We start from the raw sequence: 18,241 nt of genomic DNA, 5'->3' as shown, positions 1-18,241 counted from the left end.
CACAAGTTACAAACACTTGAACATATTGTTTCCTTATACTATATACAAATAATTACAAAGGCCTTTATGCCCCCTTAGGCCTAATTTATAAGAATTTAGCCCCTTTCGGGCCTCTTGGCCCACTTGGCCTCACTCCTCTACTCTCGACCTCTCCACACTTCTACATACACATTACATGCTTTTGGTTACATAATTATACAAAAGGATTCTGAAACCATAATCTGGTTCAGATCCACTAATCACTCAACAAATCCCTATTTCTAGATCCTCTAGATCCACATATCCTCTAAGAGATCTAACTAACTCTAAAATATCTCTAACTTACTCAAACATTCTCGAGATCTCTCCTAAAGAGTAGATGATTACAATATTCCTCACTCTCATCACTTATATACATTTTTCTAAAAACACAAGAAAATGCATTTAAATTAAATAATTTCACTTAATTAGGGAACAAACTCCCTTGGTAAATGAAACCCCTAGGCCTTAGTCAAAACATATTTTGACTTGGAGGTAAGATGCCCCTGTATCAAATATTGTAGTAATGGCTTAATGCTTATGAATATTGTTGTATTGGCTTCAACCATTGTGAACTCTTAAGTAGGTGGGTGTACTTATGGACTGACATGATACCAATAACTTCACTCTAACCCTCATTTTGAGAGAGAAATTGATTCCTTTCCCTTATATATAACTGAATTTTTAATATATTCTTAAAATAAAGTTATATATATATATATATATATATATATATATATATACACACACACACACACATATACATATACATATACATATACATATATATATATACACACTAAAATTAAATTATTAAGTAACATCTATATTGCAAATTACTCATCATAAATAAGAATTTGTATAAATTATCCGTTTAAGAATCCAGGATTATAACATTTATTTATACAACTTACTTGGCGCTTAAGGCACATTTCAAATCTTCCTCAATGATTCTGTAAAACAAAGCAGTGATAGTTTCTTCCTTACAAGGTTTGGAATGAACTTTATGATTTTTTCACACTTTAGTTTTCAATATTCCCTTGACTTTAGAACATTGAAGTGAAGTTATAAGTTTCTTGTTTGCGGAGCTTAACTTTTCAAAAATCCTTTTCAAAATTTTCTTGCTTGTATTCTTAAACAGCTTTCCAGAATTCTTCTTTCGGTAGCTAAAGGTTTTGGGGGTGAACTTTATGCGCTTTTAAATATTTTCTTACCCTTGTCCACAACGTTTAAATAATAGATTCTGGTCACAGTTTCTTATAAGACCTGGCCGCAACAATGAAACAAGGGGTAGGCCTACTAACAATTTTTTATAACGCCTACCCCCAACATTGAAGCAATAGGCTCCTAGTTACGATTTTTTTATAATGCTTGTCCATAACATTGAGATGATAGATTCCTAATCACATAAAGCATATATACTAAAGATTAAAGTGGCTTGGTCTTTCGTACTAAATTCCATAAAAGAATAAGCATATTATTTATCCTTAAGCAATTATTAAGGCCCCAGTCTAAAGAGGCCACAATATTAAATAACATGTAATAAATTAATATTGTTTTACTATATTTCCATTGTTTCATTAAATATCATTATATTTTTATCGAATGGGACAGATGTAAAGACACTTTGCCAATACTTAACTTATTAATTGTACTCAATGGGCAAGATGTAAAAACACTTAGCCAATACTTAACTTAGTACAGTGTACTTAATGTTTACTTCATTTTTATTTTTAATATTTATTTTATTTTAATTTAATATTTACTTTATTCTTTTTCTTGGATTGTTTAGTTTTTACTTTATTCTTTCTCTCTTTTATGGAAAACCATTTTAGTTTTTAAAATCTTTTTCACACTATCAACTTTATTGACTACTTAAATTAGCAAAATTATGATAATCTAAAATTAAACGAATATATCATTCTTTAAGTCCAAAAATCATATTAACCTTAATAAACTTTAATTTTCATAATTTAACATTTTACACTATAAATACTAACTTGGAATTTGGAAGTTTGCAGTGTAACTAGTTGAGTATTCAGCAAGAGATACAGTTTTGCAATTTCCATGGCGTTACCGAAAACCCGGAGTTCGGTGAACTTCACGGGGGCAAATGAAGGAGGATTCAGCAGCGGGTTATGGGCAAAGTTTGAGAAACTTGCACCTTTCGCACTGTATAATCGTTTTGTGGTAGCTTTAGCGGCCGGGACACTGGAGGTGAAGTATTTGGAGAATTATATTGTCCAGGATGTTTATTTCCTGAAAAAATATGTCGAAGCGTAAGATTTTGGCCCTTCAACTTTACTTTTATTTTATTTTGATAGTAGCTCTTAGATTTTATTATTTAACTTTTGTCAAGAGAGTGTACTTGGGTGGGGATGGTCTGTTGTGTTCTTCTCCATCGGGCTTTGAATCTTATATATTATGATTATGACCATGACGATAACTATGACTAGCACTAGGTATTTATTTGTAATGGGATTATCTATCTTGACATTTTAGAATAACAGGTAGATATTGTTTTTAAGATAGTTAAATCGATAAACTATTTAATCTATTTGTATCATTCAGAATTGTTTTAAAAATAATACTTAAAATTAATTAATTTTGGAAAAAAAAAAAAAAAAAAAAACTAATCAAGCCTCTGAGACTTTGAACTACTGATCAGCCATTGTTATTCAATAAATGATAAATAGATATCCTGAAAAAACAATTATCTGATAAAACAATCACAGAGTCCTCGAACAGTGATCAGCCATTGTTAATCAATAAATGATGAATTTATGCTTCATTGGTTTGATAAAGGTGCAAGCTAGCAGAGGGTTGCGAAGACGACAAAGATGATAAGAATGAGTATTCATTCACGAATTTAGGAGAAGAAGCTGTGAAATATGCTCAGCAATTGCAGGTATTGTTTGCATGTGTGAGATGGTTAATGGATATTTTTGGGAAAACTTTATGTTATTTTGGTAAATTTATGGTCATGTAGATTTTGAAATATTTTGGAAATTTAATAAATATAAGTGAATTATTTGATTTTTTTTTATCTCAATTAAAATTTTAAAATATTTTGAAAAGATAAAGAGTTAAGGTATTATGAAGAATTATATGTTTGAGATAAATATATTAGAAAGATAAATATAAAAATATAATATTGTTGTTAATCGAGTTTAATTTGGGTGATTGTGTGGAATAGTTGTTATTTTCCCTAACCAAATTCAAGTCGTGTAAGTTAACATATTTATATTCTGAAATAGCTTTATTAAATTGGTGTGTTTTTAATATTTAAAATATTTTGAAAAAATAAAGAGTTAAGGCATTATGAAAAACTGTATCTTTGAGATAAATATATTATTGTTAATTGAGTTTAATTTGGGTGGTTTTGTAGAATAGTTGTTATTTTCCTTAACCAAATTCAAGTCGTGTAAGTTGATATATTTATACTTTGAAATAGAATAATTATGTTGTACTATTAAACTTTATTAATTTGATGTGTTTCTAATATTTTAAAAAGAAAAAGTCAAGCTAAATTGGCATATTTATGTTATGAAATAAAAAATTTTGTTTGGCCCAAATTCAAGTTTTGTAAATAGACATATTGATGCTCTGAAATAGAATAATTATATTGAGCTTTTAATTTTTATTAATTTAATGTGTTTTTTATATTTTTAAAAAGAGACGGGGAAGGATTTATGACGAGGAGTGCTTTCCCAATATGGTGACACTCAAGTACTCAAATTTTTTATTAGCAGCAGCTGCTGGCAAGGTGGAAGGAGGGAAGGGACTAAATCCTGTTGAAAGGACAAAGATACCAGCATACACAATAGCTACCATGACCCCTTGCTCAAAGCTTTATCATTTCTTGGGGCAAAAAATTACCAGAGCCATGGAATCTAATTTTGATCACCCACACAAGGAGTGGATTGAACTGATCTTTCCCGCAGAGGATAAGGTTAAGTTTAGCTATTAGCATTTTGGAAACAATAGGCATATAACTGATAAATAATTGGTGATTTATTAAAAAAAAATTATGGAAAAGAACTATATAGTAGAAATTGTTTTGGATGAAATAATCCACTGCATAGTTCTCTTCCATATTTTTATTTTTTAACAACAATATGCATATGCATGCTTCAGGATATACTGGCAATGATAATGAAATTAGAGTTAATTGATTGCCTCGTTTGGCTGATTCAAGCTGTGGTTGAAGCAGGAATCACTATTACGAATTGAAGAGTTTCTGGACAAACTAGCTAAGCCGCTAACTAGGGAAGAGCGTGAAGTTCTGGGGAGGATATATTATCACGCTTTAAAACTAGACATAGAATTCTTTTTCGCTCTGCCTTTCGATCAGAGAACTTTGGTTCCCTTATTGAAAGAGGGTCATTCTGCCAACCACCGATACACCATTGTCACAGACTTCGACTTGTCTTGCACTGTCTTGGATTCTTCCGCGATATTATCAGAAATTGCGACATTGTCAACTCTTAAAGCTCAACAAAATGGCAGTGAAAACCCAACTGAGCGCAAGTCATCATCAGATATGTGGTATGAACTTTCTCGTCAATATTCTGAAGAGTATGACGAATGGTTAAGGAAGATTCTGCCACCCGAAGAAGGTAAAGAAACCCCCTTGGTTTTCTCTTATAACAATTTTCTGGCCAGAGAATGAATACATAGATTAGAATCTAGCGGTCAATTGCATTATTTTCTATTGATTTATATTCCAATAGAGGTTTTAGTGAGTAGAGTTATTCAAAGATTTGTTTTCCTATTCCATTATATAAATTAATAAGAAGAAACGTGTAAATTTGTCAATCTATTAGTGTTTTTTTTAAATAAAATAAAAATTATGTTCTAAATGGAAAACAATGTCATTTATAATTAAAAAAAATGAATATGCTTCAAAGTAATTACAAGTAAAAATAATGTGTGAATCATATATTTAGATCTTATATTTTTCAAAAAAAAAATTAACAAGAGATTTAAATAAACTATTTGAAAATCTATGGTAACTATATCAGCTTCTCATATATCTATATATAGAAAAAAATAAATTTTTATGGTTACAAATTTTATTTGGTCCTATATATACTCTATTTACTATTTAACCTTCAAAAATACAATTTAAACAATAAAAAATAACACATTGTATTTTGCACTCTAAAAAAGCTTGCACTTGAAGAAATTCTCTCTGCTCATGTTAAATTCGTACTTAAGATGGATCTATACTAGTTTAAATTTCCAACCCCCTTCTAACCAACTTTCTTTCTTATATATATATTTGAATGGAGGCTTTTGTAAATAAAGTTGTCCAAAATTTTGTCTTGCTAATCCATCATATAAATCATTTAAATTGCCAATACTCTTCTAAACAACTACCCTTCTTTTATATATATGTTGAGAGTAATGTGATTCCTTTTGTAATATGTCATTTATGCCACATTTTATATTACAGTATATGTGATTCATTGTAATTTAATCTAATAAGTTTTTAATTACTTTTTATTTGTCTTTATAGTTTATTATTATTATTATTTTAAATATTTGGTTTTCTTTTGGATTTTATTTGAGATTGAGAAAATTGTATTTATTGAATTTACACAATTTGAAAACTTCCAAAATTACCTAGGATGTTAAATTATTTTTTATTTTAAAATACGATTTGCATAACAAAAATAATAAATAATTTTATTAAAAATTATATCACTAAATACTAGGCGAAATGAAAAAAACTAGCAGACCTTTTGTTTCTAATAGCTATTTATTCTTCTACAAAATACTTATTTTCAATTAATTCTATGATTAAACAATTTGATAACAAATTTCCATAATCACAATTTGCATTATTCCATGTCTCTTTTTAGTTAACTATAACCTTTATGCTTTTAATTATCTATATTTTTTATTTAATTACTTAGAAAATTTAAAATTTTAAAAATATAATAATTAAATAATAATTTAAACCATAAAATTATTTTTTAAAAGGAGAAAAAAATAATTTATAATTATATTTTGAAATTATTATAGATACCAGGAAATGAAATTTAATATCCAACCATCATTACTTATTCTGTATACAATGTTCTTTTCAAAGTGTATTTAATGGATGGATTTAAATAATTCAAATGTTTGTTTACCATGTTTGTTTTCTCGATGGATTTAAAGAATTCAAATGTATTTATTATTATTATGATAGATATTTGTTCACCAAGAGTCTGTATACCATACTAATTTTAAAGAGTATTTAATGGATGGATTTAAATAATTCAAATATTTATTTACCATGTTGTTTTCTGAATGGATTTAAAGAATTCAAATGTATTTTTTATTATTATTATGGATATTTAATATGTATTTTCAATCTATGGGTGTTTCATAATAACTACATACTTTTATCATTATTTTTTAGTGGATGCTTTCGATTATCAAGGTCTCTACAATTTTTTGGAAGAACTGTCTCAAATTGAAATTGAAGCAAATTCCAACTCTGTTGGACCACGTGTCCTCCGGGGCCTTAATATAAAAGATATTGAAAAGGCAAGGGAGCTCAAGCAAATACTCAAGGAAATAAACCATTCAAAGGTTGACATGCATATAATTTCAGTTCCTTGGAGTGCAGATTATCTGAAGGCCGCCTTTTCCCCAGGTACATATATCGTATACCTTTATTTTAATGGTTACATTTACTTTCATCTTTTAATGTGGTAGTGCTTACTTATGCTAGTGGTTTTGGACTTTTCTTTAAGGCTCTCATGAATTTGATTGGTTTTAACTCCCCATGAGTTTTTTTTAATTCTAAATGAAAGAGTGGTTGTTATAAAATACATCTTTTGTTAAAATATTTAAAATATTTAAAATATACTTTTTGAAATGATTAATTATCTTTATAATATATTGGTAGCAATGATATGTAATTCAAGGGTTTCTAATTCCATCATATTTACATCATGACTTGTTTCTGAATCATTTGTTTTAGAAAATTTTGGAGAGACCACAGGATGATCCTTTTTAGTAGGGAATGATTATGGGAATTTTGGGAATGTTTCTAATGTTTTTGTCAATTTTTTTGCGAAAATAGAGAGCAATGTAGGAATACTTTGAAAGTATTTTTTAAAGGCATGTTGTCCATGTTTTATAAGATTTTTAATATTTTGGAAATTTTTAGTTTCTATGATAGATTGGATCTCAACATCATTACCCAAATAAAACAAGTATGTTTTATAAGATCTTTAATATTTTAGGAATTTTTAGTTTCTATGGTAGATTGAATTTCAACATCATTACCAAAACAAAACAAGTGTGTGGTAAGTTTATTTTAGCACCTACTCAATCACCAATTTGGCTATTGAATTCAAAAAAAAAAAAAACAATAAAACAAATCAAACAAGATTCTAGACCTAAGATTGCAAATACAAAAACACCCTTTCATAAGTTTTTTCATCTAGTTTACATGTTTTTGGAGGAAAAAATCCAATGATAGATTTTTGATTGAGTTCATATTTTTCCATTCAATCTCTATTTTTTCAATCATTATTTTTGATAGGATCTACATTGTTAAGATATAAGTTTTTTAATGTTATGGATTTGGAAAGAAGGAATTTGGGACATAGAAGGATCAATTTGGATTAGAACCTAAAACTCACATTGATAGACCAAAATTGGTATCCTTCGGTTTATATTTAAAAAAGCTGGAATTTGGGGGTATCTAACTTTGAAGTAAATATGTCCTAAAGGTCCTCACTACATTCCATGGGTTGACATATTTCCAATGATGATTTGCTTTTGTAAAACAAATTCTATATGTGAAAATTATTCTCTTGACAAAAGTAACAATTAAAATATCATCCACAGGTCCAAGTGGCAGCAATGTCAACTCATCATCATTTATCCTTGTGGAATTGTTAACATGTGATATCACTAAATAATTTTAGAAGTATAAATTTTTCAACAGGTTTCTAAAACACTAAACCTATCCTTAACTATAAAAAAACTAATAGGAGGGTAAAGGGCTCACTTTCTTTTGTTGCCACCATTGTTCCATAGAATGATCACTAAGCATGGAGGAGATACTAATATAACAGAGAGAGAGAGAGAGAGAGCGCGAGAGAGAAAGAATTTTAGTATACCATAGTATCTCATAGCTTCACAACAAGTTTGGACTCCATATTGATTTTTATAGTCCTTTCCATTATATACAATATAAAAGACACAATACTTCATTTGTTACTAGGAATTCCCAAATTGAGTTTCCTAGGGCAAACATCATGTTACATTGTTTTTAATATTTTAACAAGAACTAGAAAATTATATTATTAAATGGTGACAATGGGAGTGAAAACATTATAAATGCATAATGTGACTACATGGGTTAAAAGCATGTAATACAAAGAAGATATTTACATGGTCAATTTTAAAGCTTTAATAGCCCAAATTCAACATTTGATATCCTTGTCTGCTAAATACCCAAAAGAGCTACATCCCAAGATTACTTACATTCTCAAAAATTTCTTGCATACCAAAGGACAAAAGCAATACATGATTATATTGGATTACAAACCTAACTACTTTTCCCATTTGATGGGATGCTTCTTTTCTACTACTATCAAAACTTCTTTTCCATTTGTCGTGGTGCTTGCCATTCCTATCAACCCCAAATTATCTTGATATGGAGGCTTTGGTTTCTCTAGTTCCTTAACTTCTTCAACTTCGCCTGCCCAACATGCCATTGGTCTAGAACTTAATTGAATTTGTGCTCCCTACCCTAATTCTAGAGAGATAAGTTACTCTTTCTTTGAGCTCTGGGATAATTTTTTCTTGTTGTAATGTCAGCTCCAATTGTATTGGAGTATCTACTTGTGATGATATTTCATACGATTGCAAGGTTAGCTTATGATCTCCCTTAGAGCCAATTCACTAGGTTGATTTATGTTGAGGTTTCATATTCTTCTTAGGCACTGGGGAGAATTTTGATGCAATGTGCCTTATTTCAAAATAAGCTCTACATCACAAATATATTATTTCATAATCTAAATCTATGACAAATAATAATTTATACCTATCCATCTTTGTTGGAAACCCTTTACTAAAATCCATTGCCACACATATTTAGGTATATGATGATATGTCATACTTATTAGTTTCTAAGCTTAAAAAATGGATCTCTCCAATGGATGAATTAACAACTCAAAGACAATGTAAACTTCCAAATTGCAAAGGCATATTTGGGAGTCTCACCCATATAAGAGCTAGTGAAAGAATATCAATTAAGGAATCAATAAAACAAGTCCAAGATTTCATAGTTTCCATAATCCTAGAGCTTAAATTAAGAATCAAATATATGTCTTATATAATGTCAAATTTAATGTAATGGAGAAACCATTTGCATAGTGATGGATGGGGGAATTTTTTTAGTCATGGATTTCTAGGAGATTGAGATTCATGTGTGAAGATTGTCTACCAAAATTCAAAACTCATTAAAGCACCATAGCAAACCATTGGTTCTAAAAAAGTATGCCTCTTCTTCTGCATTTGGCCCCATAAGGATGGTTAAATATGGGGCTTCTCAAATAATAAAAGAGATGAAAGAAGGAGGTTAAGAAAACTAACTTTTTTTAGTTGTGTCATTGTAAGAGAGACTTCTTAGATGACTAGAAGATCCATATTTGAGGTTTCTCATGGATGATGGACCAAGATACCGAATCTTAGTTGTCCCATGGATCAAAATTCTAGTTGAGTTGGTCATTGATCTCACTGATGCCATATAAAGGCATGAAAAGGTCTTACATAGCTTGAAATTCCAAGAGAATATACGTGCAATTAGTGTCAAACCCTAGTGGCAATTGTTGTTTGTAGGAGAGACATCACTCTGATTCCTTTTCCAACTAACAAAAGTTTGAAAATTTATGGGAAAAAGGTTGTTATGGGCCAAAATTGATTCCATGTTACATTGTGTCTTTTCTATGGTAATTATATTTTCTATGTCATAGTAGTTAAATAATCTAAATGATGTGTTTTTATTTTTATTAACATATAGGTTATACAATAATAAATAACTCAAAATTGTGCAATCCAACATGGACTCACTATAGTAGTTATAGTTGTAGATTTGTTTTGTTAAGTCAACCATTAGAACTAAAGGAAATTTTTTGATCATATTGGTATAATAGTGTTTTTATTTCAGTGTTTCTGTGGATTAGGTGTAATATATGCTTTACTAGCTTAGAAAGTATAAATCTACGAGAGTGGTGCATCCTATGGACACTAAGATCCACACAATAAGGGGTAAGTAGTCACAATCCTAAAAATTAATAGACGAGCACAACAAATGGTGAATTGATGAAAGGGGTAGAAGAGTTACAAGATTGGAATCCAAAGAAGTCAACATTTTCATGAGTATGGTTTTAGTCATGGCCACTCTTGAGAAGAATATTGAACCCTTTTTAGAATGGGCTAAACCTCATGAGAAACAAAATGATCATGAGGAGTTGATGGAAGATGAGGAAGAGCCAAATATTGCAAAAGGGATATCTATTAATCACTCTTCTTTAGCACTTGTTTAAAGTGGATGAAAACTTTGAGATCCAGTCTTATGAAAGTGAGGTAGATGAAGCTATGTTAAATCATTGGTTGTATTAGTTAAAAGTCTATTATAGTGTCAATAATATAGTATAGGTTAACAAAATAACTTTCTTTTAGAATCAATGTAAAGCTCCATACACAAACTTGGTGAGAATATTACTGTAGGTTTTAACCCTGTACAGAAATTACCTGCATACGAATTCTAAAACACATAAAATAAACAATGCGAGAGCATAACACATATACACAGAGATTTTCCTCTAGATCCCAAAACCGGGACAACCAGCTTGATTTTTCATTATGTTCCTTTCAATGTTATAATACTTATTTATACATGCCGAAGCATCCAATACCATGGACCGAAAACCATCGCATCCAAAATCATGGACCAAAAACCATCGCGCCCAAAAACATGTGCGAAAATCATGCACAAACATGTGCGAAAATCGTGCACAAAACCATAGGTGGGTCCACCCAACCTAACATAGGTTCCAAAACTAGAATTTTCTGGGGCGCTGCCCCAAACCCCATAGAGTGGGGTTACCTGCACCCCTCAAACCCCCTGTGACTTCCCCCGCTATGCAATCGATGCAACGAATGGGGGCCTCCGCCCCCCTTCTAACCCCCCGTTTAACTACGTGGGCTAGTCGTGGAAAGAATATAACACAACCCAACATTCTCCCACTTGTTGTTTTCTTTCCACAGGGGGCCACAAGAGATCTTAGTCATTTATCTAGCCTTGCAACACCCATTGTTTCTCTACACCAAGAGAACTTCTCAGAGCTCACAGATTTTCTCAATGCATCTGCAGTATTATTTAAAGTGTCCACCTTTACCAGCAACACCTTTTTGTCTTCTATCATATCCATCACAAAGTGATACTGAACATCAATGTGCTTTGTCTTTGAATGATATGTAGGGTTCTTTGCCAAGAATATTGCAACTTTGGCTGTCACAGTCTATCCTTATAGCTCCCTGTACTAACCCCATACTTGAACACAATCTCTACAACCAAAGTGCTTCCTTGCTTGCATGAGTGGTTGCCATGTATTCTGTCTCTGTAGTTGATAGTGCCACTATAGACTGTTTCTTACTCATCTAACTGACTGCACCTCCAAATAGGTTAAACACATACCCACTTGTAGATCTTCTCTGATCCAGATCTCTAGCCCAGTCTACATCAACAAAGCCACGAATATCCAACACTCTATCCAATCCTAGTCTTCCTTGGTAGCACAAACCATAATCACTAGTGCCACGCAAATACCTGAAAACCCACTTCACTGTTGTCCAATGCTCCTTCCCTGGTTTTGACATAAACCTGCTTAATACTCCCACTGCATGTGCAATGTCTGGTCTACTATAGACCATTGCATACATCAGGCTAATGACTGCACTTGGATATGGAACACGGGACATGTCCTCTTCCTCTTCTTGTGTCTTGGGACACTGTTCAACATATAACTTTACACCTACAAGAATAGGAACCTTCACCGGTTTACTATCCTTCATATTAAATCTCTACAATATTGTCTCGACATACTTCCTCTGGTTTAACCAAAGCTTCCTCTTTGCCCGATCTCTTTAATTTCCATGTCCAAAATATAGTTTGCAGCACCAAGATCTTTCATGTCGAATTTGGAGGACAATTTGGTCTTCAAATCCTAGATAATTTCTTTGTCATTTCCAACCGACAACATATCATCCACATACAAGACCAAATAAATAACACAGTCACCAATTAATTTAAAATACACACGGTGATCTACTTTGCTTCTGGTGAAGCCAAGTCCCCATATAAATGTATCGAATTTCTGATACCACATCCTTGGTGACTAGTTTAACCCATATAGAGACTTCTTTAGCTTGCATACCAGTTCTTTCTTACCCTTCACTGCAAAGCCTTCAAGTTGCTTCATGTAGATTTCCTCTTCCAGATCCCCGTGAAGAAATGTTGTCTTCGCATCCATCTGTTCTACCTCAAAATCAAAAGCAGCAGCAACAGATAAAAGTAATCCAACAGAAGTTACCTTGGCAACAGGAGAAAAGATATCACCAAAATCAATTCTCGGCACCAAGGAATAACCTTTTGCTACAAACCAAGCTTTGTATTTCTCCACCTTTCCTTCTACATTTGTCTTCTTCTTGAACACCCATTTGTTGCTAATGGGTTTCCTTCCAACCGGCAACTCCACTAGATCCCAAGCCTCATTTTTGTGCAAAGATGCCATTTCATCAACCATGGCCTCTTTCCAGAGTTTTCCATCCTCCGAATCTACTGCTTCCTTCACAGATCTGGGATCGTCATCAATAATATATAAAGAAAAATTTGAATAGAAAGAAGATGGACTATACCTTTCTGGCTGTCTTCTTTGTCGAACTGATCTTCTCACACCCAGAGTTTGTGGCTCTTCATTTTCTGATTCCTCCTCATCTGTAGAGTCTGATTCTTCCTCCTTTAGTTCTGAAACTCTATCTTCTCAGGTTCCTTTGGTTGGACTTCATGTTTAATGACATCTTTCAACTCTCTAAACACCACATCTCGGCTGTACACAACCTTCCTTGTTACTGGGTTCCAAAGCTTATGACCCTTTAAACCATCCTTATACCCAATAAAGATACACTTTTCAAATTTACTATCCAACTTGGTTCATTTTTCCTTTGGAACATGTACATATGCATCACATCCAAATACCCTCAGATGTGAAACAGAGGGTTTCTTACTAGTCCATACCTCTTGTGGAGTTTTATCCTCCAATGTTGATGAAGGTGATCTGTTGACCAGGTAACATGCCGTCTCCACTGCCTCTGCCCAAAATTCTTGTCCTAACCCAGCACCACGGAGCATGCTTCTTGCCCTTTCCATCAAGTCTTGTTCATTCTTTTTGCAACTCCATTTTGTTGAGGTGTATATGGAGTAGTCTTTTGCTGTGCTATACCACACTTCTTACAGAATTCTTCAAATTCCTTATTGCAAAACTCTCCACCGTTATCTGTCATCAGCACCTTTATCTTCTTCTCTGTCTGGTTTTCCACCAGAGCCTTAAATTCTTTAAACATGTCAAAGACTTCAGATTTCTTCTTAAGGAAATATATCCATGTATTACTTGAGAAGTCATCTATAAATGATACATAGTACATAGACTTACCCAATGATGGAACCTTCATAGGTCCAAACACATCACTATGCACAAGCTCTACTATTTGTTTTGCCCTCTTACTACCAGAGGGGAAACTCACTCGATTCTGCTTCCCATATACACAATTTTTATAGAAATCAAAATCCAAAGAGCTATTACTCATACCTTCTACCATACCTTTACTATGAAGTATTCGAAGGTCCTTCTCTCCAATATGTAGAAGCCTTTGATGCCACAACACGGTCTTCTCTCCAGAGACCACTAGATTTTCTGCTCCACTTTCAGGAACCACAAAACTGTTGCACCCATCAACAACAGTGCTACCTTACAACTTGTACAGAGTTCCAATCCGAACTCCTCGCATCAATACCCATGCTCCCCGAATCATCTTGCAGGTATCCTTCTCGAACACTGTTTTCACACCTGCATCATCCATCTTGCTTACAGAAATCAGATTTATGGCCAATGCAGGAATATGTAGAACGTCTGGAAGTGTTCTAACCCTTCCACCTTACAAATTCAACTTTACTTTTCCACGACCAACGATTCTAACCTTCCTATCATCCCCTAAGAAGACATCACCACCATCATATTTCTCATACTCGCCAAACCACTCTATGGGGAGTGAAGTGAAAGGATGCACCTGAGTCAATCAACCATGCCTCATGATCTACATGTGTACTTGAAGAAGCCAAGTACACATCCCCACCTTCATCTGAGGTGGTTTTCACCTCTGTAGAAGGAGCATCATCAGATCCCTTTTCTTTATTAGAAGCTTTATATTTACAATCCCTTTTGTAGTGCCCTTCCTTTCCGCATTTCTAGCACACCACCTTTATAGGTTTTCACGGAGATTTAGATCTCCCTCTAGATTTAGATCTCCCACTCAATGACTTATTTTTGTTTCTGTTCTGGGACCTTCCTCATACAGACAAGGCATCACCATTCTGGCTCTCCATATTTTTCTGTCTTATCTCCTCCGTCAACAAGGATGAAACTATTTCATCAAATTGCAAGGCAGTTGCATTGCTACCTATTGCAATAATAGAAATAATAGTCGGAAGATTAACTAAAATTGGATCTCTAAGTTATCAACCAAGTGAGATTTAAGGACCATGGATTTCCCTCCATTTTCCTTCTTTATTTTCTTTTTTAAATTAAAAATACTAATTTTTAAATATGATAACAAATTAATACATAATAACAAAGTAATTTTGACTTTAAAATTTAATTCTTGATAGAATTTATTTATTTAATTTTAAATATTTAAATTTGAATTCTTAATATAATTAAATATGTTAAGTATAAATTTAATTTTAATTTTATTATAACCAATATCAATCTATGTTAACCCGAAACTTTATCAAATGCTGGGAGGGATCTAATTTCTTGAGTTGAAAACCTCTTTTAAAATGCAAAACTTTGAAGAAATGTTTTCACCTTGAGAAATTTAATCCCTCTTGGTGCTTGATAGATCTTGGGTACTTTAATCTTGGATATCTATATATATATATATATATATATATATATAATGAATTACACGTGGCCTTGATCCAACACATTAATAAAATGTTTTAACAATAAATTTTCTTTTTATTTGCTATACATAGTCTCTCTCAATAAATAAAGAGACATTTAAATGATTTTTTTGTTATTAATATATTTTTTAAATATTACATGTCAATTCATTAAAAAACATCTATCAATGGAAGGAATTACATGTCTCATTCATCTTACACAACATAGTGATCAAATGTTTTTACCATCAATTTGTTTTCATTATGTTTTTACCATCATTTTTTTTCAATGAAGCAATTATTAAGCCCCGCCCCACCCTCTCCATATATATATATATATATATATATATATATATATATATATATATATATATATATATATAATTAATTTTATTTTACAATTTACATTGATTTTTTTTTAATTAATATATTTAAATATCATATTTCAACTCCTTAATTAAGTAAGGAATTACACATCTTCCTCCTACTAAAAAGAAATTATAGATGAAATGAAAATTATTTTATTTATTTATTTGTTACTTAATTTCAATTACTTTATCTCCCTATATAAAATTACTTTATCTCCATATATAAAGTTGATGTAAAACTAAGATGAAAATTCAAGTAATTTATTGATAGTGGACTTTGATTTTTTTATTATTATTACTATTTTTTAATTTGTTAATGTAAAATTATTTTATTGTTTTTAAATATAATGGGACAAAATCTCTTTGGGCAGATAAATTGTCTTTTAATTAAGAACAACCACTCCTATTCACACATAAATTGTCAACCTAGGCAGGTCTTTTTATTTCAAGGTTATTGTGCAAAGTATATGCAGGTGGCAATTGCTAACTTGCATCCACTGTGCTACACTTTCTTTTACAAGAATTGACACATAATCAAATCAATTGACAAAAACAATTAAAATAAGGAGCACGAGGAGCTATGCCAAATGTGAAGTGACTTGGCAGCATGAATAAGGAGCACAAGGTGATATCATGCAACAATGTAGGAGGCATCGAAGCACACTCCATATGAATAGAAGAGTAACCAACCGGAGGAGGAAAGAGACTCATATGGATGGTATGGCTCCTAGGAAATCTAAATTCCAACTGTAATATAATGAGACAAGCAGGTGCAGTTTTTAAGGGTGACGCAACAGACACTGCCATTTTGATTACTAATGGGAATAAATGTTCCCTCCCTTCTCTTTTTATAAGTTCCTTTTTCATAAAGTCATCCCCGAGCTTGAAAAAGAGATAAAAGTATACAAGGGGGGACCTCCTAGCCATAGTAGACTAAGGTATTCCTTTTTCATAATAGTTTATCCCTGTCTAGAGACTCATATAGGGATATAGATGTAATTGAGAATATATTCAAAGTATCACCAAGTATTTGTAGAGGATAAATATTACGAAATACAAGATGCAATTGAATTTCAACACTCTAAGCCTAACACTCTTCCTTGATTAACTCCCAACATGCTCTAATTCCATACATTTATACCAGAGAAGTGTAGGGGGAATTAGAACAAATTCCCCAAGTATGGGCTATCACGATTATGAATAGATTACAAAATATTGACTATCTTTATTTTTGGGAGATATTAGTCGAAAAACAACACAATATCTAGTTACAATGGATTGATTTGTCATAAAATCATCTGACAATATGCTGGAAGTGTTACATCTGTTAAATTGTACTCTCGGTACAATAAAATTACATTGGTCACTCATCAACTATTTCTTACTGCTAAATTTGATTTTGGAGTTGCGTGCCACTGTCAAAATGCATTCATTAGTTGCGAAGTAATTGATATTCATTTTGTTACATAGCAATTGACATGCACACTTTGTGATATACATGGAAGTAATTGTTAATTCTGAATCGTTATATGGATATTGCAGGTGGTTTAGATGGTTTGCATATTCATTCAGATGATATGGAACACGTTTTTATGGAATCTTTCTACTGTCACAGCTCGATGAAGAAGGTGAAAATATTTAATAATATCTGGAGTTCTACGAAGGAATATGACATGGAACACACTTCTATATATATTGGTAGGGACAATCTAAGTGACTTACTTTGTCTTCTCAAGGCAGATATTGGAATAGTGATTGGTGCAAGTTCAAAACTGAAAAGGGTGGGGGCACATTTTGGAGTGTCCTTCGTTCCTTTGTTTCTGGGGCTTGTGACACAGCAGAGACTATATGCAAATTGTTATAATGGTTGGATAAGACAAAGTGGCATTATTTACACCGTTTCCAGCTGGAGTGAAATACATGCTTTTCTTTTGGGCCCTACCAAGTGATCGGCTCTCTTTTAACTTTGCGTCTAAAGCGGGAGAGATTTCAGAAACAACCAATTACATCTTTATTTTATTTTAATTTATATTATTGATGTGTACTTTTTATTTATTATATTTATTTTATATTATGGATGTATAACTTCCTTTAATCATGATATTTCAAGTTATATAGTTTAAAATGATACTTATATTTATAAACTTTAAGTTCAAATAAGAATGTTGATATTGTCTTCATTATTAATCAAATGTAGACAATATATGATAAAATACTTGATTACTTTTATCAACACCGTTGTCACTTAATTCTAGGTTCCTTTAGCTTGGACCACTTATGAACTTCATCTCCATATACAAGTCTTGGTTTTACTTTGGATGGGAAACTCAAGAAGAGTTTAGGACCAACTCAAAACTAGAGAATGAAATCAATAATAAGGATTCTTAATGGGGAAAAGATATGAAAGCCCTAGGAAAATGTTTCCAAACACTTCCTCTAGTATAATTTACTCTACTTGATCAATGCCCCTTCTCTCAACATAAGACTCTAATTATGACTTGAAAAGGTAGTTTACTCTATTGGGGATGGAGATGAAGATTGTACAAATGTGCAACATCTATGAGTATCACACATTTTCTGCATATATTATTCTTTGAGGAAATTATAGAGGTGAAGA

General features: G+C 31.9%; 1 protein-coding gene across 1 annotated transcript; it reads left to right on the top strand.

The window, feature by feature from the left end:
* Positions 1-2,066: 2,066 nt before the first annotated feature.
* Positions 2,067-17,609, top strand: LOC149217657 (bifunctional TH2 protein, mitochondrial-like). Its single transcript, XM_089391392.1, has 6 exons — positions 2,067-2,297; positions 2,824-2,926; positions 3,695-3,970; positions 4,232-4,637; positions 6,431-6,667; positions 17,167-17,609. The coding sequence occupies exons 1-6, from the start codon at positions 2,086-2,088 to the stop codon at positions 17,571-17,573; spliced, it is 1,641 nt and encodes a 546-aa protein (XP_089247518.1). The 5' UTR covers positions 2,067-2,085; the 3' UTR covers positions 17,574-17,609.
* Positions 17,610-18,241: the final 632 nt, after the last annotated feature.

This window comes from Pinus tabuliformis, chromosome 1_1 (genome assembly GCF_031772625.1).
Source record: "Pinus tabuliformis cultivar Carrire ecotype Pingquan chromosome 1_1, CPIR1, whole genome shotgun sequence".
Taxonomy (NCBI): domain Eukaryota; kingdom Viridiplantae; phylum Streptophyta; class Pinopsida; order Pinales; family Pinaceae; genus Pinus; species Pinus tabuliformis.
Note: the sequence above shows the minus strand (reverse complement) of the source record. Positions and strands in the feature narration are given on the sequence as shown.